The sequence below is a fragment of the Cnephaeus nilssonii genome, assembly GCF_951640355.1.
Source record: "Cnephaeus nilssonii genome assembly, chromosome: 14".
Classification (NCBI taxonomy): domain Eukaryota; kingdom Metazoa; phylum Chordata; class Mammalia; order Chiroptera; family Vespertilionidae; genus Cnephaeus; species Cnephaeus nilssonii.
Genome location: NC_137085.1, coordinates 16,638,344 through 16,662,261, shown reverse-complemented (window position 1 = coordinate 16,662,261; position 23,918 = coordinate 16,638,344). Strand labels below are relative to the sequence as shown.

Below are 23,918 nucleotides of genomic sequence, written 5' to 3'. Positions count from 1 at the left end.
TAGATTCTGGTTCTACAACCAATGAACCAATTAGAAATAATTATGGGATATGTAGACAAGCAGGGGATACAGAGTTAAACAGATCATTACACACAAAATTATGAAGGCTGATGAGATTTCTGATGTCAAATAATTTGCTTTGTTTCAAGAGGACAAACTCTGGAGTCAAAATGCTTGGGTCCAAATCCCAGCTTCTCCTTTTCTTACCGCTGTGAGAGTGTCTGCCTCAGCTCTCTCATCTGAAGAGTGGAAATAATAACAGTACCAATCTAATTCATATATTTAAGGTTGTTGAGCCAGTTACTGCATATAAATTATTAGACCAGGGCACAAAACAACATTTAATAAACATTAACTGTTAGTATTATTATTTACAGAGACTGGGACTACATTGAGAAAGGAAGTGGCTGTATATCCTAAGCTATGCTTCTTTTACATTTATTCAGCAAAATATACATAAAATGTAAGAAAATATGAAGACATTCTCTAAATCAAAAGAATGACTCTATTATGCTATGTCACAGCTATCATTTTTTTTAATTCCAAGAAATTCCACCTTTTCCTTCAGCTTTTCCCACCAGTCTGCTCCAGCTAGGGTACCAGTATGAGGAGGGAGAACCAGAGCAGCGTGTCCCAGTTCCTCCTCCTGGGGTTCCCCATTCCACAAGGGCAGAAGGGCCTATTCTTCACCCTGTTCCTGGGCATGTACCTGACCACGGTGCTGGGCAACCTGATCATCATCCTGTTCATCAGGCTGGACTCTCGCCTGCACACGCCCATGTACTTCTTCCTCAGCCACTTGGCCTTTACTGATGTCTGCTTTTCATCTGTCACTGTCCCTAAGATGCTCACGAACATGCAAACCCAGCACCTATCTATCCCCTATGAAGGCTGTGTTTCACAGACATATTTTTTCATACTCTTTGCTGATCTGGACAGTTTCTTGATCACATCAATGGCTTATGACAGGTATGTGGCCATCTGTCACCCTCTTCAGTACACCACCATCATGAGTCAGAACATTTGTATCATCCTGGTGGCTGGGTCCTGGGTCATTGCTTCTGCTTGTGCTCTTTTGCATACCCTCCTCCTAGCCCGTCTGTCTTTCTGTGCTGACCACGCTGTCCCACACTTCTTCTGTGACCTTGCTGCCCTGCTCAAATTGTCCTGCTCAGACACTTCCCTCAACCAATTGGTAATCTTTACTGCAGGATTCACAGCCATTATGCTTCCATTCTTATGCATCTTGGTTTCTTATGGCCATATTGGGGCCACCATCCTCCGGGTTCCCTCTACCAAGGGCATCCGTAAAGCCCTATCCACGTGTGGCTCTCATCTCTCAGTAGTGACTCTCTATTATGGGGCAATTATTGGTCTATATTTTATTCCTTCATCCAACAACAGCAATGACAATAACATAATCGCTTCATTGATGTACACAGTGGTGACTCCCATGCTAAACCCCTTTATTTATAGCCTGAGAAATAAAGACATGAAAGGGGCACTGAGGAAATTCTTGCATAAGAAAACATATTATTCCAGCTGATACTACCTTTCTTTTTAAAACACCCATGTGATCATATTTCCTTAATAGCATGTAAATACAATTTATTAAAAACAGAGCTCACTTGTCTTCCTTCTATAGCTATCGATCACAAACCTTGGCTGACATTATTCTTGGACTTGTTATGGGAATAGTAACACAGGATGTGCTTTATAGGACTTAATTTGCTCTTTTTTTTAAATAATGGGGATTATAAAATACTTGGAGGATACTATGTCTCTTTGGCTGGTATCATTAAATAGAAGCTGCCAGGGCTGGTCCTTCCCCCAATTTTTAAGTTGTAAAATGTGTTTGGCCTTTCACATCTTCATTTTGAAAGAATTTTTCATTTTGGTGATGATATGGCTTCTGCTCCCCCAGGTACCTACACATCTAGGGACTCTGAGCCCTTCTATAACATATTAAATTTTACACTCCTTACATAATAATTAACACACTGTTTTCTTGTCCTTTAGGAATATATCTCACACATCCTTTCTCCCCAACACATGCAGATATTCAGCAACAAAATAAATGTCACATCCATTGTCTCAGGTACCAGTCAGAGAGCTTAATATGCATTAAAGCCATCTACTTTAATCCTGAGAACAACCCTAAGAGATATGTAGAGAAAACTCAGGCTCAAAGAGGTGAAGAACAATTTAGAATTGCAGTTAGTGAAAGGAAGACTTGAATCTTGGCTGTCTGACTCCACAGCGATTCAGCCAAGAATGATAATCCTATAGAACGCTGTGTCCTGAGGAGGAATAATTAGCTCAGCCCAGTGGCAGAGGATATATGAAAAACTCCCCAGAGAAGGTGCTGCTTTACCAGAGACTTAACAAATCAGAATTACTCAGACACACAAAGTCTTCTCTCATCCTGATGATCAAGGCAAAGGGAGCAGCATGTCTCGGGATGTTGAACTGGAAGTTCCAATGGAGGCACCATGATTTCAGAGACACCAGATACCAAAGGGAGTTGTAAGGCACATAATAAAGGTGTTTATAGGAAATACCCAATAATCAATTTCATAACTCTTGAGCCTCAGAATCTGGATCTAAAGTGCTAAGATATGGAGAAGATGAGAGGTTCTTGTAAAGATATTTCTTTTGGATAAAGCTGAGCAGTGAGCCCCAAAATCTCCCTTGGGGGGATGTGCCTTCCTCCTCACCTTAAACTTGGAGAAGCTTCAACAGCACCATTTAGAGAGTTTGATATATATATATATATATATCCCCTGTTTTTAATGAATGTGAAAAGCAATAGGAAAGATGAAATGGGAGGAGAGCAAGAGTGAGAGTGAGCAAGAAAGAGAATGAATTATGTTTGAGAAACACCTTCACTTATTTTCATAGTGGGGCAATAAAAGCACAAATGTTTCCTATGAACCACAGGTGGATTATGTGTGAGAGAGAACTGATATGCAACCATTTTCAGTTATTCCCAAGAAAATCCATTAGAAAGTCTGGGAGATTCTAAGAAAGAGTAAGAGATCTGTAGGGGATGCACCACCCAGAACCAGGGGCTATGAGGGGAAACAGTCACAGAAGAAAATATACTTTAGCTGTATCACAGAGGATTTTTGGGAAGGCAGTCTAGTATGGAAATCTCTGAATATCCCCTGGCCTGGAAGTGATAACATAAGAATGAATTAGTTTTAACCATCATCCAGGTGGAGAGAAGTCAAACCTCTTCAATATGGTAGCAACCAAAGAAGCATATTATTGTCACCCCTTTCTCACTCTTGCTCCTATGCCCCATCACCACAAAGGTGGGTACAATAAATGCAACTAGACTTCAGAAAAATGAGAAAAAAGACAATATGCCATTCTGACAACTTTCTGGATCTCAGATTCTTGCTTGGCAGAAAGAAGTGATAAAAAGGGTTGGTTTTTATGAGTGAGGGATTGATCACTCAAAAGTAAAAAGAAATATGTATGTTGGATGGAACAAGTAAATATTTCTGTGAATTAAAAAATACGTAGATTTTTTCATCTGGTATTTTATCTCCAAGTGTTCTAGATTCCCAGTCTCAAAGAGGCCACAATTCATCTTATCATTCCCATGACCTTAGAAAAAAATCAGGAAATAAACTATTTTTTACAGGATTTTTAGATATTTCATTTTTTGTTAGAGTAGGTATATTCCGGGGTCCTTACCCTGCCATTCCTGTTGATGTTAGTTTAGAGCAGGGGTGGGAAACCTTTTTTCTGCCAAGAGCCATTTGGATATTTATAACATCATTTGTGGGTCATACAAAATTATCAACTTAAAAATTAGCCTGCTATATTTGGTCAAACGTTTAATTAACTCACCCCTAATGCCTTGGCAGGGCCAGACCAAATGATTTTGTGGGCCTTTTATGGCCTGTGGGCCAGATAGTCCTCACCCTGGCTTAGAATAATTAGTTTTAACACAAAATATAGTGTACTTCATTGCTTTTGAGAAATGCTTCAAAGTTCTATTTTCATTTCAGTGACCTGAAATTATAAGCATTTCCTGGGTCATCATAACAATTTCCTTATAATGGAGATCCAAATATCTACTAATTGTGAGCTTGGAACAGTCCAGTTCTAATCTATACTAATAAAAGGGTAATATGCTAATTAGACCAGACATCTTCCGGACATCCTTCCAGACATCTTTCCAGACAAAGCCACGGTAGTGGGGGCGAAGCAGAGTCGGTTAGGGGCAATCAGGCAGGCAGGGGAGCAGTTAGGGGGAGATCAGGCTGGCAGGCAGAGTGGTTAGGGGCTATCAGGCAGGCAGGAAGGTGAGCAGTTAGGAGCCAGTGGTCCCGGATTGCAAGAGGGATGTCTGACTGCCGGTAGTCAGACATCCCCTGAGGGGTCCTGGATTGGAGAGGGTGCAGGCCTGGCTGAGGCCCCCCCCACCCCCACCCCATGCATAAATTTTGTGCACTGGGCATCTAGTAGATATAAATAAAAATACATTCCAGAGCAATCTTAGTCATCATGTTTTGTTTTGTTTTCATGTACTTTTGAGATATTTTATGAGGATTATTAATTTAATCTACCATGTATTTCAAAGAAACATTGAAAGTGGTCATAAGAAAATGGGGAAATATTTGCATGTTTGGCTATCAGTGTTTTTCAGTGGGGGTACTCTTAACACTTTGAATAGGGCAGTTCTTCGTTGGGCAGGATGTCTTGTACATTTCAAGCCCTTTAGCAGCACTGGCTACTGGCCACTAAATGCTGGTAGCAGATTCATTGGATTAACCACAAATGCTCTCACGCCTTCTTAAACTGCTGGTAGCAGATTCATTGGATTAACCACAAATTCATTCATTGGATTAACCACAAATGCTCTCACGCCTTCTTAAACTCCATTGGAAATTTAAAATACCTGGAGAAGTTCACCGACAGTGTTTTAAGTTATTTGGTTAGCTTAAGATATTTTGGGAGAAGGCTAAGAGTTAGTTCTAGTACTTACATACAAATTAAGTGTGATTTTTAAAAAAGGTGCTGCTGATTAGGGTGAGACTAGAGTGAGGCAAAAGAAGCATATGTGTAAAATTGGCCTCAAGTGCAAAATTTGAGACATTTAAAAAATTCAATAATTAAAGCAAATATTAAAGATTAATTTTTAATTAAGATGAACTCAGTGCATCCTTTTACCAAATTAAAATTAATACAAAAATATATGATTGACAAAATAATAAAATGTAAATAAAGATAGAAACTGATCCTGTATCTGCACAACTCAGCCTTCTCACCCTAATCCTGCCTAATTCCTTAACAGTCTTCCTAAGGCATTTTGTATCCTTTTTCTCTGGCATCTTCATGGGTTTATTCTTTGCCTTTGGTTTTCTTTTTATCCTTAGTTATGATGTGTGTAGGTGCATTTCTTTTTTTCACATTTATCTTTCTTTCAGTTTGCTTAACTTGTTTCTTGATCCTGTAAATTGATGCTTTTAACCAAATTTGAGAAATGTTGAGTTTTTATGTTTTTACATGAATTGTGTGCCCCACTCATTATAACCATTTTTCTTTTATGTAATGAACATACTTATGATAACTGCTTCTACATATTTTTTTGGTTAATTTCAGTATCTATGCTTTCTTGTGATCTGTTTCTTATGACCCTTTCTTGACATGATGCCCTTTTGTTTACTTCATGTGTTTAGTAATTTTTCTTTTTCTCTCTTTTTTTTTGTACTTTACACGATCAGGACTATTTTTCTTTTTTTTTAATTTAATAAATCTTTATTGTTCAGATTATTACAATTGTTTCTCCTTCCCCCCCCCCATAGCTCCCCTCCACCCGGTTCCCACCCCACCCTCTACCCTTACCTCCCCCCCACTGTCCTCATCCATAGGTGTACGATTTTTGTCCAGTCTCTTCCTGTACCCCCGACACCCCTTTTCCCCTGAGAATTATCAATCCACTCCCATTCTATGCCCCTGATTCTATTATATTCACCAGTTTATTCTGTTCCTCAGATTTTTAATTCACTTGATTTTTAAATTCACTTGTTGATAGATATGTATTTGTTGTTCATAATTTTTATCTTTACTTTTTTCTTCTTCCTCTTCTTAAAGAATACCTTTCAGCATTTCATATAATACTGGTTTGGTGTTGATGAACTCCTTTATCTTTTTCTTATTTGTGAAGCTCTTTATCTGACCTTCAATTCTGAATGATAACTTTGCTGGATAGAGTAATCTTGGTTGTAGGTTCTTGCTATTCATCACTTTGAATATTTCTTGCCACTCCCATTGGCCTGCATAGTTTCTGTTGAGAAATCAGCTGACTATCGTATGGGTGCTCCCTTGTAGGTAATTAACTGTTTGGGGTTCTGTGTGCTTCCTGGACTTGTAAGTCTATTTCTTTCACCAGGTGGGGGAAGTTTTCAGTCATTATTTCTTCAAATAGGTTTTCAGTATCTTGTTCTCTCTCTTCTTCTGACACCCCCATAATTCTGATGTTGGTTCACTTGAAGTTGTCCCAGAGGCTTCTTACACTATCTTCAAATTTTTGGATTCTTTTTTCTTTTTGCTTTCCTGGTTGAGTGTTTTTTGCTTCTTTGTATTTCAAATCTTTGACTTGATTCTTGTGTTCCTCTAGTCTGCTATTGGGTCTCTGTATAATATTTTTTATTTCAGTCAGTGTATGTTTATTTTCTAGTTGGTCCTTTTTCATATCCTTGAGGGTCTTGCTAAATTTATTGGCCTTATCTAGGAAATTCTTGAAAAACCTTATAACTGTGGTTTTGAACTCTATATCCAGTCGTTTGTTTTCCTCCATTTCTTTTGTTTGTGATCTGTTTCTTTGTCTCCGCATTTTTGCTGCTTCCCTGAGTTGGTAGGGTGGCTTTGTGTGCTAGGTGTCCTATATGGCCCAATGGGTCGGCCTCCCAGTTACCTGAGGTGTACACACTTGGTGCACCCCTTTGTGGTCTGTGTGTACAGCCTTGTTGTAGTTAAGTCTTGATTGTTGTTGGTGTCACTGGGAGGAATTGACCTCCAGGCCAATTGGCTGTGAGGACCCGCTGTGTCTATAATGGAAGAACTGCTATGCTGGAGACACACTTATGGGGCAGGACTTGTTTCAGTGGGGCTTTGGTGCTCACTGAGTCTGCCTCTTGAATGTGTCACTTATGGATGTGAGTAGTTGAAATCTGGTGTCATCTCACACTGACCACTAGATACACTAGCTTCTGGATCTCCAATGGGGTGCAGGTCAGCTACTGTCTGAGGCCACCCAGCAGGAGCTACAGTGAGAACTACAGTTTTCTCTTCTTTGCTTGGAGTTTGGAGGTTTTGGAGCTGTCTGACCAGAGCTGCAGTTTGTTAGGTTAAGCTGAGATAGGGCAGGCCATTTATATGCTAAAGCCGCTCTGTGGAAGTTGGGTGGGTTTGTAGGTTGTGAGGGGCGGGGTCTCAGGGAGTCACTAGACTAGGGAATGGCAAACAGCCATGGCTGCCAGTCAGCCGTCTCTGTGTCTCTGCATTTCCAAGTCCCCACATCCTGCGCCCCAGCACAGTAAACAATGATTGCTGGGTGCACCTCTACAAGAAAATCACCCTCACTTTCCGACCTGAAGGCAGATAATCCAGCTTCTCCCCGTAGGAGTTTGGGTCCCCAGCTTCTCCCCAGAAACTGGTGTTCAGAGTAATTGGGAGCTTGTCTCCCTTCGGGTTGAAAAAAGCAGCGCACCCAGTTGCCCTCCGCCAGCCCGATTTGCGCACCTCCGTACCTCAGCTTTTCAGCGCTTGTGCACGTTTCAGTGCTCTTTTCTCTTTCCTTCTAGTTGTAGAACTTCCACTCAGCCAGCTTTCCCATGGTTCTGGGTGATAGACGTTTTGTCTTTTAGTTGTAGTTTTGAAATTGTTGCGCGAGGCAGCAGTTTAGGTGTTTACCTATGCCGCCATCTTGGTTTCCACCGTGTTTAGTAATTTTTCAATGTTTACTGGAAATTTTGAAAGATTCATTTAGTATAAAGTATATTTTAGTTTTAAAGGTGCTGAGTTTTGTTCTGGTAGATAGTTAAATTACTGGCAGATCCTTTTTAATCTTTCAGATTTTGGAGAGGAAAGGATGTTCATGTTGCATGTACAGGATGAGCAGATCTTATATCCAATGATTAGGGAGAACAGTGCTTATCATGGGGAACACGTTCCTCTATTGAGTATATTTCCCAGAGCCCCTTTCATATCCTGATTCCTCAGACTGTAGATAAAGGGATTTAGCATGGGAGTGACCAGGGTGTACAATACAGCCACAATGACATCCTTATTGGTAGAGTTGTTGGATGAAGGAAAAAAGTACAGCCCAATAATTGTTCCATAGTACAGAGACACCACAGAGAGGTGGGAGCCACATGTGGACAAGGCTTTGCAGATGCCCTTGGTGGAGGGGACTTTCAGGATGGTGGCCCCAATGCAGCCATAAGAAACCAGGATACATATGAATGGCACAGTAATGACCACCACTCCCACGGTGAGGATAAGCAGCTCATTGACTGTGGTATCTGAGCTGGACAGCTTCAGTAAGGTGGAGAGATCACAGAAGAAGTGCGAGAGAGTGTTGTCTCCACAGAAAGAAAGACGGGCCAGGAAGAGGGTGTGCAAAAGGGCACTAGCGCAGGATTGGACCCAAGACACAATTACTAGCAAGATACACAGGCTCTGACTCATGATGGTTGTATAGTGGAGGGGGTGACAAATGGCCACATACCTGTCATAGGCCATTGAGGTGAGAAGGAGACTATCAAGATCCCCCCAAAATAAGAAGAAGTACACTTGGGAAATGCATCCAGCATAGGAGATGGATTGATCCTGAGTATACATATTCATGAGCATCTTTGGAGCTGTGACTGATGAAAAGGAGATGTCAGTGAAGGCCAAGTGACTGAGGAAGAAGTACATGGGTGTGTGCAGGCGAGAGTCCAGCCTGATGAGCAGGATGATGAGCAAGTTGCCTAGCACTGTGGTCAGGTACATGCCCAGGAACAGGGCAAAGAACATGCCTTGCTGCTCTGGCCGGATGGGGAGCCCCAGGAGGAGGAACTCAGACACACTGCTCTGATTATTCCTCCTCATGATCTTCTGTTTTGCCGTAGATGAAAAAAAGATATGGAGATGTTAAAGAATGTGAAACCTTAATGACTACAAATAATAGAAACAAGACAATTAGTGAGTACATGAATTTTACTCACTGAATAACTTTTAACTGAATAACTCATGCTTTTTGCCCACTATTGGGCTAATGGTGGTCTGATATCAGGATAGTATATATCCACGTAGAAACCAATGCAATCTCTTCTCGAAAAACCATGAACCATCAGAATGATGATCATGTCGGGTCAGGTTCAAATTTGAGAAGTCTAGGAATTCATGACAGAAATCTGAGATTAGTAAATTAGGGGCAAGGCTAGGTCAGTAACCAGTTATTAGAAGCACTACTAGAGGCCCTCCAAGGGGCCTGTTGTTCTTTCTTAACCTTCCCATGACTCTCAGCCAAAGCATATTTCTAATATATTTCTATATCCAGAAATATTTAATTAATAACATTATTTCTATACCATGCTTTATTTTCATGGGTTGGATCAAGATAAGACAACTGAGTGGACTGCACAGGATCTTCCAGAAATCAGGATTTGGCAAGTTGGTGGAAACATTGCATATAACTTAAGGACATTAAGAAGAATCTATGTCAATAATAATAAATCTAGAGAAATATTTTATTACAAAGCCATCAGTCCTTCCTTTAAGAAAATTCCTGCCTACTCCTCAACATTTTTAGTCTAGCATTACTCTTTCTAAATGAATCGTCATGGAATGTGGAGAAAAAGTCTGTTCCTCTTCCAAATTCTCACAGTTCTTACCAGATCACTCTTATTCAAGTTCTCAGAACACCAGGAAATACTCCTCACCCCCAGTCATATCTGGATCTGAAAAAGAATAAACTGTGTAAGTGTCCACCTTTTTTTACAGTTCCTAGCCTACGTTTTATGCTAGTGATTCATAACTGATACTTTTCTTGTCAGATTCTAACACTTCTTATATTTTGCCAATACTATCATTTCTCTCTCTTTTTTCAGGTCAATTATTTTAGACTTGCCCATGTGATCACTCACAAAATAATAGGGAAAGGAAACAGCATGATCTATCTATTAAAAAATAGAATCCACATATTATGTAAATATTTATTCAATCTAAAGATCCTTCTCTTTGAGCGCCGAGAATGTATCTCACTGGAGGACTCATCATTCTTCTTGGGGGTTAACTAAAGTTTACATTATCTACCAGTTCTTCCAATTTGACTGAAATTATCTCTAAAATACATTCTTTAGTCTATTACATTAAAAGTCTGTTAATTTAATGTTATTACCTGAGATGAATTGCACATTCAGTTTCGCTAGTCATTCCCATGTTAATAGTAATCAGTTTACCTACCTACCACAGTGAAAGAGCTAACTATCTGTCTGATAGACATTTTGGTTGTTTCTAATATTCTTCTGTTTCTAACAGAATTTCACTAATAACATTCTTCATATGCGATTTTCATATTAGTATATGTATTTGAAGGATAAAACTTAGAAATGGAATAGGAGGATGCACATTCACAATTTTGATAGATATTGTCCAATTACAAGAGGCTAAGGTGGGGAGGAAACCTTATCTTATGTGTTCTTTAAGATGAGTCCTGAAAAATAACAGCATGTCATGTGAACATTATAAAAATGGTCATTCTAGTTAAGTGGGGAAGACAGGGCTATGGTGTTTGAGGAACAGAGAAAATTCAGGAGAATATCACCATGGGAATGTTATGCGGTTGGAGATTCATCTGGGAACCAGATTATGTAAGGTCTTTTCTGCCATAATGGAAAGTTTGTATTCTATTCTTAGAGCAACAGAACACTCATGAAAATCTTTAAGGAAAGGAATGAATGCAGACATTTAAATAGTGTGCTGGCTCCTGGGCAGAGAACAGATTATAGCAAGGCAAGAGTGTTAGCAGAAATATTAGGATGACATAGCAGTAGTTCAGGTACAAAAGTGATACCTGCTTATACCTGGATTATGGCAGAAGATGAAGATCATTACAGAATTGGGATAAAATTGGAGGAAAAACCAGTAAGACTTAATGGGGGATGAATGATAAGCAAGAGGAAGTATGTTTTTTCTATTTCATGAAAAATTAGACAGAGGATCAGTTTGAGATAAATTAAACTACATGGAGCTCTCTGTTATACTTCGGTGTGAGGTGCTGCAGGGACAGGCTAGAGATCAGTAACTTACATTGGACACACACAAACACACAAACACATGCAACCACACTACTGAATAGTGAATTCCACTCCTGCTCTGATACTGCCTTTTAGGTGATGAGCACTTACACCTTCAGCTGCAGCATGGGAAGGTTCCACTTTTTCTCTCTAGAAGACATATAATACAGTGAAGCAGGTGGAGCCTCTCAGGTTTCAAAGTACATCACAGCAGGGAGAAGAATTCTTGGTTCAAACCCAAATGGGAAAGATATGCAGACACACACTTGTTTAACACTCTGAGCAATGGGTGTGGGTTCTAACTTAATAGATTAAGGAGAAAACCCAGGGGGTGGTGAGTGGCCAACTCTACACCGCCCCCTCCAAATTAGAGACAAACTGGAATAATTGCTTTTTTGCCTTTGGTTCCCTTGAGGGGAAAACTGTTTGTTGATAACAGGCACTTGGAGAGTTCATCCTTGGAGGAACAATGATAATAACCACAAAGCAGCTACTGGGACATGGTGATTCCAAAAGGTTTTTGTCTTCTCAGTTGACATCAGGGAAAATGCAATTCCGAGTTCATTACAAACCGAACTGGAAGTTGAGTGTGTTAGTGAATCTCTCTTGTTTCTGAACCCAGTGCTATTTCAAGAATACCAGAAACACGCTAATACTTTCACTCTCTGAACAAAAGATTGAGGGGCATTATATCCTACCATCACAATGGGACCCTGGGGAATGGGCCACAGTTTCTATAAATCCTGGTCTCCTGCATTCATATATAAATATAATATAAACACACACAGAGAAAGGGAGACAGAAACAGAGAGATGTGTACACATAAAAATGAAACTGTAGAAATTTAGTGAAATCATAAGCATAAAAATCAGGCTATTCATTTCCTTTTAAGAGAAGACAGGCAGGATTTGAAGGAGCTCATTGGTAGATTCAAATGATTCTTTAAAAAAATAAATATTTATTAATGGAAGTATAACATGCATACAGAAAAATTAGCATGCATTAAGTGCTGTTTGATGAATTCCAAAGAAATACATTCCTGAAATTAGCAGCCAAATAGAGAAATAATCCTTCATCATGCCTCTCCCAGTAATTTCCTCCAGAGGTAAATCTTCTTATATTTATCACCACATATTACTCTTGTGTTGTGTTTTTTTTTAACTCATAAAAGTGAAAGAAAATTAAATAGCCTACATTCTTCTTGGTGAGCCTGGCTAGAGTTTCATCAATCTTGTTTATCCTTTTAAAGAACCAGCTCTTGATTTCATTTATCTTTTGTATTTGTTTTTTCGTTTCTATGTTATTTACTTAAGCTCTGATCTTTATTATCTCCTTCCTTCTGCTCACTCTGGGCTTTTCTTGTTGCTGTCTAATTCTTTGAGTTGTAGAGTTAGATGATTTACTACCATTTTTTTTTTTTGAGGTAGCCTTGTAGAGCTATAAACTTCCCTCTCAGGACTGCTTTCATTGTGTCCCATAGATTTTGGATTGTTGTGTTTTTGTTGTCATTAGTTTCCAGGATGCTTTTAATTTCTTCTTTGATCTCTTTGGTAACCCAGTCATTATTTAATAGCATGCTATTCATCTTCCAAGTGTTTGAGATTTTTGGATTGTTTTTATTGTAGTTTATTTCTAATTTTATGGCATTGTGGTCTGAGAAGATGCTTGGTATGATTTCAACCTTCTTGAATTTGGGGATACTTTGCTTGTGACCCAATATGTGGTCTATTTTTGAAAATGTCCCATGTGCACTTGAGAAGAACATATATTCCGTGGCTTTGGGGTGAAATGTTCTGAAGATGTCAGTTAAGTCCATCTGATCTATTGAGTCATATAGGATTGCTGTGTCTTTGCTGATTTTTTGTCTAGAGGATTTATCCAGTGATGTCAGTGGTGTATTAAAGTCCCCTACTATGATTGTGTTATTGGTGATCTCTCCCTTGATATCTTCCAGTAGTTTTGTTGATTTTCTCATCCATCCGATGTATAAATTCTACGACCATTACTCTGAACTCTTTTTCGGTCATGTTGCATGCTTCAATTTCACTAATTTCCTTTCTTGGTAACTCCTCATTTTTCCCCCTCTGTGGATAGTGTCGTCTCCCCATTCTGACTATCACCAGAAGGTTCAACCTTCAATTTGCCATGGGAACTTCTCACCACCCAAGTTTCACTGAAGTGCTCTGACACTAGGACGTGTGACTGCCGTGGGTTGGTGGGAACCAGGCTTGCCCAGGGTCAGTGTCCCCAGTGTTCAGTGTGGTCTCGTGTGCACACTTAGAATCAGGGACCCTGCCTGCACCACACTGTTGGTATGTGCCGAAAATGAGTCCCTTAGCGCATGCCAGGAGTCAGAGTTTCCCTTGTCTGCACCAAGAATCGAGTGTCAGAGTCTCCGTTGCCTCGTGCAGCTTCTCGCTGAGAATCAGGGTCCCTGTGTGTGCATGTACCAAGAATTGGAGTCACTGGCTCTTAGTGTGAATGCGCTGTGAGTCAGGGATCCCAGGCGCACACGGTAAGAAACAGAGTCAAGTCGGTGGTGCTCACTGGGTTGCACAATAGCTCTGTGGTGTGCCTGCGCTGTGGAAATCTGACTTCTGTGTGTGCTTGTCCAGAGTCAAGGTCAGGTGGCACTGCTGCCCTGCTTGGGCTTCAGGTTCAGTCTCTCAAATTCCAGTAGCAGTGCTGGGGTCCGTGCGCGCTCTCTCTACTGAGCCAAACCGGCTAGGGCTTCGCGCACTCTCAAATTCCCCGAAGGGGAGCTGAGTCCCGTGTGCTAAATTCCCTGAAAGGGCACTCAAATTCCCTGAAGGGGAGCTGAGTCCCGTGTGCTAAATTCCCTGAAAGGGAGCTGAGTCCTGTGCGTGCACTCAAATTCCCTGAAGGGAAGCTGCGTCCAGGGTGCCAAATTCCAGAAGGGAAGCTGCTTCCCATGCTGCCAGCTCTCAAGTTCCCAGTAGGGGCGTTGCAGCTTGGGCGAGGGGCGGGTCTATCAGTTACTATGGCGCTATCCAGTTGCCTGCGGGGAGGGGGATAGGCTCTTTGACTCACAGAAATCTGCTGCCGGGAAGTCTGGATTCTTGTTGTCTGTTGGTCTGAAGCTGTGGTTGCAGTTCTCTGTCCCCAGTGGCTGCAGGGTCCTGGTTTGTGTCTGAGGCCAGGATCCTAGTCTCAAGCAGCTCTGTTTCTCAAGATGGCGTGGTCTCCGTGCCCGCACTGGCTGCCCAGAAGTGTCCGTTTTGTGCAAGGGGCTCTGCCGACTAAGACTGCCCCTTGGAGGACCTGCAGAATCTAACTGTCCCTAGCTCATATACACACACACCACACACATCTACACTCTCCTCTATGGGTTCCTCACTCTCTCACACTCTTTCCCTCCCTACCTTCCTGCTGGTCGCCATCTTGATCTCCCCCTATCTTTCTCTTTTAAAAAAAATTCTTTATTGTTTAAAGTATTCCATATGAATCCTTTCCCCCCCTATTGACCTCTCCCCACTCATTCTCAGCATATGCCCTCACCCCCCCTACTGACTGTGCCCATGGGTTATGCTTATATGCATGCATAAAAGTCCTTTGGTTGATCTCTCTCTCCTCTTCCCCACACCCTATAACAATAAGTGAAAACAGTTCTGGAGGTGGCTCCAGCTCTGGCACTGGCGCTGCTCAAGCTCTATAGCTGGTGCTAGAGAGGGCGATGGAGCTAACTCTAGCTCTGAGACTGGCTCTAACTTAAAACTGGTGCTAGTTCCAACTTGAATGGGTGGCAGAGCTGGTGGTACTGGATCTGACTCTTATGTCTGGAGCTGGCTCTAGCTGTGGACTGACTCTAGATTTGCTGCTGCTGCTGCTGAAACTGGCACAGTAGCTGGCTCTAGCTCTGGGACTGGTGATAGACAATGTTCTAAACCTGGCACTGAAAATGGAGGAGGAGAAAGATTAACCAAGACAAATGGCTTTCCATTTGCCTTTTTACAGAAAAACATTATACTGCCTTTAAGAGAACTCTCAGCCCAGTCTCCACCCCAGGAAACATTCTCAGACTGCTATCTGCTGTCTGAGGGTGTTCCTGGCCCAGCTCCAGACTCTGGAGGCTTTTCCTAGTGTGGCATAACCCCCCTCCCTAATTCCCCTCAAATGCACACATTTACAAATCCCTCACTCTTCCTGTCCCTCAGGCTTTGCCTCAGTAGATTCTGGATACTCCAGCTGGGCCAGAAGATGATAGGTGTGGTGCTCCAGGTCCAATCTGGGCAGGCTGAGATGCACATAAATCACCAAGGGCTTTATGTCAATAAAGTGCAGAGGCTGACAGAAATGAGGTCCGGCAAGGTGCCTAGGATGGAGGAGATGATGCTGAGTCAAAGGCCTGGCCTTTCCTTTCACACATTTCTCCCACAACATGCCTGCAAGGGGCTGGGCTCCTGTGCCAGCTCCTGCCCATCCAGAGGCCAGCCTCATACCCAGACCCCAAGTCTTGCTATCCTGGCAGTGGCAGACCTGGTTACTGAGCAGGGGCTGACAGAGAGTCTCCATCACAGAGAACCCTTGGTAAAGGGTCTGACCACCCCTCCCCTTCTTCAGTAAGGCTGAGGCACTTCTCTGTTGGCATCCTGTGACCTCCTCCCCACTGGAACATAAACTCTATGAGAACAGCGAGGGTGGTGTCTGCTGTACCTTGCTGGCATGCTGTCGGTGCTCCATGACTGTCTTACAGATGAAGGAACAGAGTCCTTCCCTCCCCAGACTTCACAAGGCCTGTGTGCACCTCAGCCTGTAGCTTATGGAACTGGGGTGGTTTGGGTCTGTTTCCAGCTCCAATGCCCCAAGCCTGATGCTCTGGCCTTCCTACAACTTCCTTGAGCCACCTGCTGTGCTTTGTAAAAGTCCATATTTTTGTTAATTAGCCTAGCTAGAGGTTTATCAATTTTATCAAATAATCAATTTTTGGTTTCATTGATTTTGTCTGTTGATTTCCTCTTTTCAGTTTTACTTATTTCTGCTCCAATATTTGTTATTTTTTGTCTATTGTTTTAAGTTTATATTGTCTTCTTTCTCTGGTTATTTAAGGTAGAAGCCTGTACTATCAGTTTAGAACTTTCTTATTTCCTAATATTTATTTAGAGCTTTATTATTTCCTTATTTTTAATTCTATACATTTCCCTCGAAGCACTGCTTTTGGTGCATCCCATAATTTTTCATAACTTGTGTTTTAATTTTAATTTAGTTAAAAATATTTTAAGTTTGTCTTGTGATTTCTTGTTTGACCCATGTGGTATTTAGATATGTCTTGTTTAATCTCCAAACATTTTGAGATTTTCTAGCTATGCTTCTACTATTGATCTCTAGTTTAAAATTCACTGTATATTTTTTTTCATCTAGTATTTTTCTCCAAGTGTTCTGGGTTTCCAGGCTCAAGGAGGCCACAATTCATCTAATCATTCCCATGTCCTTAGAAAAAATCAGGAAATAAATGATTTTTTACAGGAGTTTTTGGTATTTTATTTTTTGTCAGGGTAGGTATATTCCAGGTTCCTTACCCTGCCATTCCTGTTTAGAACAGGGGTATGGAACCTTTTTTCTGCCATTTTGATATTTATAACCACTTGTGGACCATACAAAATTATCAACTTAAAAATTAGCCTGCTATATGTGGTCAAACATTTAATTAATTCACCCCTAATGCCTTGGCAAGGCCAGACCTAATGATTTTGTGGGCCTTTTATGACCTATGAGCCAGACATTGCTTACCCCTGATTCAGAATAATTAGTTTTAACACAACATACAGTATGTTTCACTTCTTTTGAGAAATGCTTTAAAGTTATGTTTTCATTTCAGTGATCTGAAATTATAAGCATTTTCTGGATCATCATAATGATCTTATAATGGAGATCCAAATATCTACTAATTGTGAGTTTGGAACATTATATTTCTAATATAAATAAAAATACATTCCAGAGCAATCATGGTCATCATGTGTTTTTCTGTTTTGTTTTCAAGTACTTTTGAGATATCTTATGAAGATTATTAACTTAATCTACCATGTATTTCAAAGAAACATTGAAAGTGATCCTAAGGTGCTTCCACAGTATTAGCTAGTGCTCGCTCTGCTCTCTCTAACGGGGAAACAGCCAACTATGAGAGACTGAAGTGTATCAGCTTTTTCCAACAGACTCACATTCAACTTTTCACTCACACACACACACAAAGCTGGGAAAATTTTATTAATTATTATTTTTTAAAAAGTTAACATAAAACTGTAGCCAAAAAAAAAAAAAAGGAAGCTGGAACAATCCGCAGCAGCGGGAGAAGAGATTTAATTTAGTGATTTTCTGTGGTGGTTAGTTAGTTGTTCGCTAGTCTCATGGTGATGGAAGCTGCACATTTTTTTCAAAGGGACTGAGAAGCTACTGGAGGTTTGGTTCTCCAAGCAGCAACTCAATGTAAGTCAGAATCTGGGGATATTCACATCATCCCAAGATCCGAGTGGGACATACTTTTGAAGGGTGTGCAGTGTTCAATCCTAAGTGTGACAAAAACTGACAAGCAGGAAGCTTGTGGACTCAGTGAGAGTAACATGTTTGTCTCCAAGAGATGTTTCATTTTGAAGACATGTGATACCACCCTCTTGCTGAAAGCACTGGTTCCCCTGTTGAAACTTGCTAGAGGTTACAGTGGGTTTGACTCAATTCAAAGCTTCTTTTATTCTCGTAAGAATTTCAAAGCTTCTCACCAAGGGTGCCCACACCAGAATTTCAAGGAAGAAATAGAGTTTCTTAATGCAGTTTTCCCAAATGGAGCAGCATATTGCATGGGACGTATGAATTCTGACTGTTGGTACTTTAGACTTCCCAGAGAGTAGGGTAATCAGTCAGCCAGATCAAACCCTGGAAATTCTGATGAGTGAGCTTGACCCAGCAGTTATGGACCAGTTCTACATGAAAGATGGTGTTACTGCAAAGGATGTCACTCATGAGAGTGGAATTTGTGAACTGATACCAGGTTCTGTCATTGATGCCACAATGTTCAATCTTTGTGGGTATTCGATGAATGGCATGAAATTGAATGGAACGTATTGGACAATTCACATCACTCCAGAACCAAAATTTTCTTATGTTAGCTTTGAAACAAACTTAAGTCAGACCTCCTATGAAGACTTAATCAGGAAAGTTTGGACGTCTTCAAGCCAGAAAAATTTGTGACCACCTTGTTTGTAAACCAGAGTTTTAAATGTCGCACAGTGCTTTCTTTGCCCTAGAACCGTGGTCGGCAAACTGCGGCTCGCGAGCCACATGCAGCTCTTTGGCCCCTTGAGTGTGGCTCTTCCACAAAATACCATGGCCTGGGCGAGTCTATTTTGAAGAAGTGGCGTTAGAAGAAGTTTAAGTTTAAAAAATTTGGCTCTCAAAAGAAATTTCAATCATTGTACTGTTGATATTTGGCTCTGTTGACTAATGAGTTTGCCGACCATTGCCCTAGAAGATTGAAGGTTTTAAATATCTTGATTGCCAGAGTGCTATGCTCTATGATTACAACTTTGTTTTTACTAGTTTTGCTAAGAAGCAGCAACAGCAGCAGAGTTGCTTAAGAAAAAATGAAGAAAAAAACACAAAAAGGAAACACACATGAAAGAAGATGGTTGCTGCTTTTTAGATGTTGATACCGGGGGCCATGCTTTCCATATCCACCCCATTGTAGTCACAGAAAGCCCTAGATGTAATGATAGTGTAATCATTTTGAACTGTATGCATTATTATATCAAGGAGTTAGGTATCTTGCATGAATGCTTTCTTCTGTGTTTAGGCATCCTATGCCACTCTTACTGTGAAATTGAAGTGCATGTTGAAAAAAACTTTTACTATATGAAACTTTACAACACTTGGGGCAACTCTTCAATTTGTTTTATGTACAGTGTAATATTTCTCCAGGTTTCATCCAAAATTCCCCATAGACAAGGCTTTTGTCCTCATTAGGTGTTGGCCTCAACCTAACCATCTGGGACTGTTCTATTAAATTGCTGCCAGCATGTTACATCCAGTTACCTTCAATTTCTAGAACATATTCTCTACCAGTGTTATTGAAAACAATTTCTACTTCATCCAGATGTTTTTTGCAATGGCAATTAAAGTTTTTCTTGCACGAATTATGTCCTTTTAAGAAAGTGATTGCAGTTAACCATTTTGTGTACTACTATTTTAACATTAATGCTTCCTGAGTTAGTATTCCTTTAATTGATTTCGTTCCTCACTATGGTTTCTCCCCTCTCAACCCCACCCCAATAAAGCAATACACTGTTAAAAAGAAAAGGAAAGTGATCATAAGAAAATGGGGAAATATTTGCATGTTTGGCTATCAGTGTTTTCCCGTGGGTTACTCTTAACACTTTGAATAGGGCAGTTCTTTGTTGGGCAAGATTTCTTGTGCATTTCAAACCATTCATCATTACTGGCCACTGACCACTAAATGCTGGTAGTAGATTCAATCATTGGACTAACCACAAATGCTCCCACAACTTCCTGAACTCCATTGGAAATTTAAAAAACCCAGAGAAGTTCACTGACACTGTTTTAAGTTATTTTGTTAGCTTAAAATGTCAATCTAAAAACATAACTGAAAACCCAAATTTGGACAAGTGATAAGAAACTAGAAACAAAAATAAAACTCAATTTCTAAGTAATATCATTTGTAAAAAATAAATTCCAAATGTATTAAAAATTAAACACTCAAATAAAGTCATGAAACTGCCAGAATAAATATTTGTGTTGTCTATATAAAGTTTGGAGAATATAAAAAATAAAGCTGTGACTATATACACTATTTGTAGGACAAGGGATATCATATGAAAACTTAAAAAAGACATTTAGGAAAGGATAGCTGTGCAGGTATGTTTTTAATATACCTTTTGCATGATTCCAAAATGAACAAGAAAACTAAACAGAGAAGAAAACTAAGTCCAAGCTGAAACAGAGACAGAAGATTGGTTGCCACTTCGAGATTCACTACGAAGCAGCTATTTGGAGAGGAAAGGATGCTCACGTTGCATGTGCAGGATGAGCAGATCATATATCCAATCAATAGGGAGAAACAGTGCATATCATGAGGAACATGTTCCTCTACTGAGTATATTTCCCAGAGCCCCTTTCATATCCCGATTCCTCAGACTGTAGATAAAGGGATTTAGCATGGGAGTGACCAGGGTGTACAATACAGCCACAATGACATCCTTATTGGTAGAGTTGTTGGATGAAGGAAAAAAGTACAGCCCAATGATTGCTCCATAGTACAGAGACACCACAGAGAGATGTGAGCCACATGTGGACAAGGCTTTGCAGATGCCCTCGGTGGAGGGGACTTTCAAGATGGTGGCCCCAATGCGGCCATAAGAAACTAGGATGCATATGAATGGCACAGTAATGATCACCACTCCCACGGTGAGGATAAGCAGCTCATTGACTGTGGTGTCTGAGCTGGACAGCTTCAGTAAGGTGGAGAGATCACAGAAGAAGTGCGAGAGAGTGTTGTCTCCACAGAAAGAAAGACGGGCCAGGAAGAGGGTGTGCAAAAGGGCACTAGCACAAGATAGGGCCCAGGACACAATTACTAGCAAAACACATCGGCTCTGACTCATGATGGTTGTATAGTGGAGGGGGTGACAGATGGCCACATACCTGTCATAGGCCATTGAGGTGAGAAGGAAGCTATCAAGATCCCCCCAAAATATGAAGAAATACACCTGGGAAATGCATCCAGCATAGGAGATGGATTGATCCTGAGTATGCATATTCATGAGCATCTTTGGAGCTGTGACTGATGAAAAGGAGATGTCAGTGAAGGCCAGGTGGCTGAGGAAGAAGTACATGGGTGTGTGCAGGCGAGAGTCCAGCCTGATGAGCAGGATGATGAGCAGGTTGCCCAGCACCGTGGTCAGGTACATGCCCAGGAACAGGGCAAAGAACATGCCCTGCTGCTCTGGCCGGATGGGGAGCCCCAGGAGGAGGAACTCAGACACACTGCTCTGATTATTCCTCCTCATGATCTTCTATTTTGTTGTAGATGAAAAAAGAGATGGAGATGTGAAAAAATGTGAAATCATTATGACTACAACATAATAGAAATATAACAATTAGTCAGTAAATGAATTTTAACCCAAATAACTCATACTTTTTGCCCACTAACGGGATAATGGTATTCTGATATCAGGATAGTATATGTCCACCTAGAAACCAATGCAATCTTTTCTGGAAAAACCACGAACCATCAGAATGATGATTATGTCAGGTCAGGTTCAAATTTGAGAAGTCTAGGAATTCATGAGAGAAATCTGAGATTAGTAAATTAGGGGCAAGGCTAGGTCAGTAACCAGTTATTAGAAACATAATAGAGGCCATGCCAGAGGCTCTTTTCCTTTTTTAACCTTCTTATGCTTCTCACACATGCTTTGGCTTTTTATTATATTTTTCTATCTCCAGAAATTATTTCATTAGTTCTTCTTATACCATGCTTTATTTCCTTGGATTGGGTTAAGATTAGACAACCCTGGATCTCCCAGAAATCAGAATTTGAGGGCTTGGTGGAAACATCACATATAACACAAAGGTATTAAGGAGAAGAATCTATGTCAATAACATAATAAATCTAGAGAAATAGTTTATTACATAGCCATCAGTCCTTCCTTTAAGATAATTCCTTTCCACTCCTCAACATTTTCAATCTAGCATCACTCTTTCTAAATGAATCGTCATGGAATGTGGAGAAAAATGTCTGTTCCTCTTCCAAATTCCCACCTTATTCCCATAGTTCTTACCAGATCACTCTTATTTAAGTTCTCAGAACACCAGGAAATTCCCCAGTCATATCTTGGATCTGCCAAAGAATAAAGTTTGTAAGTGCCCACCTTTATTTCGGGTTCCTACCCTAGGTTTTATGCCAGTGATTCATAACTGATATTTTTCTTGTCAGATTCTAACACTTCTTATACTTTGCCAATACTATCATTTCTCTCTCTTTTTTTCAGGTCAATTAGTCTTAGACTTGCCCATGTGAACACTCACAAAATAATAGGGAAAGAAAACAGCATGATCTATCTATTAAAAAATAGAATCCACATATTATGTAAATATTCAATCTAAAGATCCTTCTCTTTGAGAGCCGAGAAAGTGTCTCACTGTAGGACTCATGATTCATCTTGTGGGTTAACTAAAGTTTACATTATCTACCAATTCTCCCAATTTGACTGAAATTATCTCTAAAATTCATACATTTTTAGTCTATTATATTAAAAGTCCTGTTAATTTAATGTTGTTACCTGAGATGAATTGCACATTCAGTTTTGCTAGTCATTCCCATGTTAATAGTAATCAGTTTACCTACCACAATGAAAGAACTAGCTATCTGTCTGAGGGAAATTTTGGTTGTTTCTAATATTCTTCTGTGTCTAACAATATTTCACCAATAATGTTCTTCATATGCCATTTTCCCATTAGTATATACACTGAGTGGCCAGATTATTACGATCTCTGAATGCATTTAAGTTAGAGCCACTCAGTGTACTTATGTATAAGGGAAAGCTTGCAAATCTTGATATATTAAGGGACCAGGAGATAGTGGCCCCAAGCCTCTGGCTAGTAAGTCCTCTGCTTATTTCTACCTACCCAATGCAATTCTTATACATGGAAAACCTTATTTTAAAATCCCAACTCTGTGGTCAGTGTACACTGAGTGGCCAGATTATTATGCATTCAGAGATCATAATAATCTGGCCACTCAGTGTATATCTGAAGGATAAAACTTAGAAATGGAATAGGAGGATGTACATTCACAATTTTGATAGATATTGTCCAATTACAAGAGGCTAAGGTGGTGAGGAAACCTTATCTTATGTGTTTTTTAAGATGAGTCCTGAAAAATAACACATGTCACGTGGAGATTATAAAAATGGTCATTCTAGTTAAGTGGAGAAGACAGGGCTATGGTGTTTGAGGAACAGAGAAAATTCAGGAGCATATCAGCATGGGAACGTTATGCGGTTGGAGATTCATCTGGGAACCAGATTATGTAAGGTCTTTTCTGCCATAATGGAAAGTTTGTATTCTATTCTCAGAGCAACAGAACACTCATGAAAATCTTTAAGGAAAGGAATGAATGCAGACATTTAAATAGTATGCTGGCTCCTGGGCAGAGAACAGATTATAGCAAGGCAAGAGTGTAAGCAGAAATATTAGGATGATATAGCAGTAGTTCAGGTATAAAAGTGCTACCTGCTTATACCTGGATTATGGCAGAAGATGAAGATCATTACAGAATTGGGATAAAATTGGAGGCCAAACCAATAAGACTTAATGGGGGATGAATGATAAGAGGAAGTATGTTTTTTCTATTCCATGAAAAATTAGATGGAGGATCAATTTGAGATAAAAAATTAATCTACATGGAGCTCTCTATTATACTTTGGTGTGAGGTGCTGCAGGGACAGGCTAGAGATCAGTAACTTACATTGGACACACACAAACACACAGACACATGCAATCACACTACTGAATAGTGAATTCCACTCCTGCTCTGATACTGCCTTTTAGGTGATGAGCACTTACACCTTCAGCTGCAGCATGGGAAGGTTC

General features: G+C 40.3%; 3 protein-coding genes and 1 pseudogene across 4 annotated transcripts; 2 read left to right on the top strand and 2 right to left on the bottom strand.

Moving 5' to 3' along the window:
- Positions 1-604: 604 nt before the first annotated feature.
- Positions 605-1,546, top strand: LOC307111288 (olfactory receptor 1J1-like; the record flags this gene model as incomplete). The annotated part of the gene is made up of 1 exon (XM_079791073.1): positions 605-1,546. One exon carries the CDS (start codon positions 605-607, stop codon positions 1,544-1,546), a length of 942 nt encoding a protein of 313 aa, XP_079647199.1.
- Positions 1,547-8,175: 6,629 nt separating this feature from the next.
- On the bottom strand, positions 8,176-9,114 carry LOC307111290 (olfactory receptor 1J21-like; the record flags this gene model as incomplete). The annotated part of the gene is made up of 1 exon (XM_079791075.1): positions 8,176-9,114. The coding sequence occupies one exon, from the start codon at positions 9,112-9,114 to the stop codon at positions 8,176-8,178; it is 939 nt and encodes a 312-aa protein (XP_079647201.1).
- Positions 9,115-17,671: 8,557 nt separating this feature from the next.
- On the top strand, positions 17,672-18,930 carry LOC307111070 (S-adenosylmethionine decarboxylase proenzyme-like; annotated as a pseudogene). Its single transcript has 3 exons — positions 17,672-17,807; positions 18,148-18,541; positions 18,781-18,930. The product of its transcript is annotated as an S-adenosylmethionine decarboxylase proenzyme-like (transcript).
- Positions 18,931-20,395: 1,465 nt separating this feature from the next.
- LOC307111275 (olfactory receptor 1J21-like) lies at positions 20,396-21,394 on the bottom strand (the record flags this gene model as incomplete). The annotated part of the gene is given in 2 exon segments (XM_079791059.1): positions 20,396-21,340; positions 21,344-21,394. Coding segments are annotated over 2 exon segments (996 nt in total).
- Between the last annotated feature and the right edge of the window lie 2,524 nt (positions 21,395-23,918).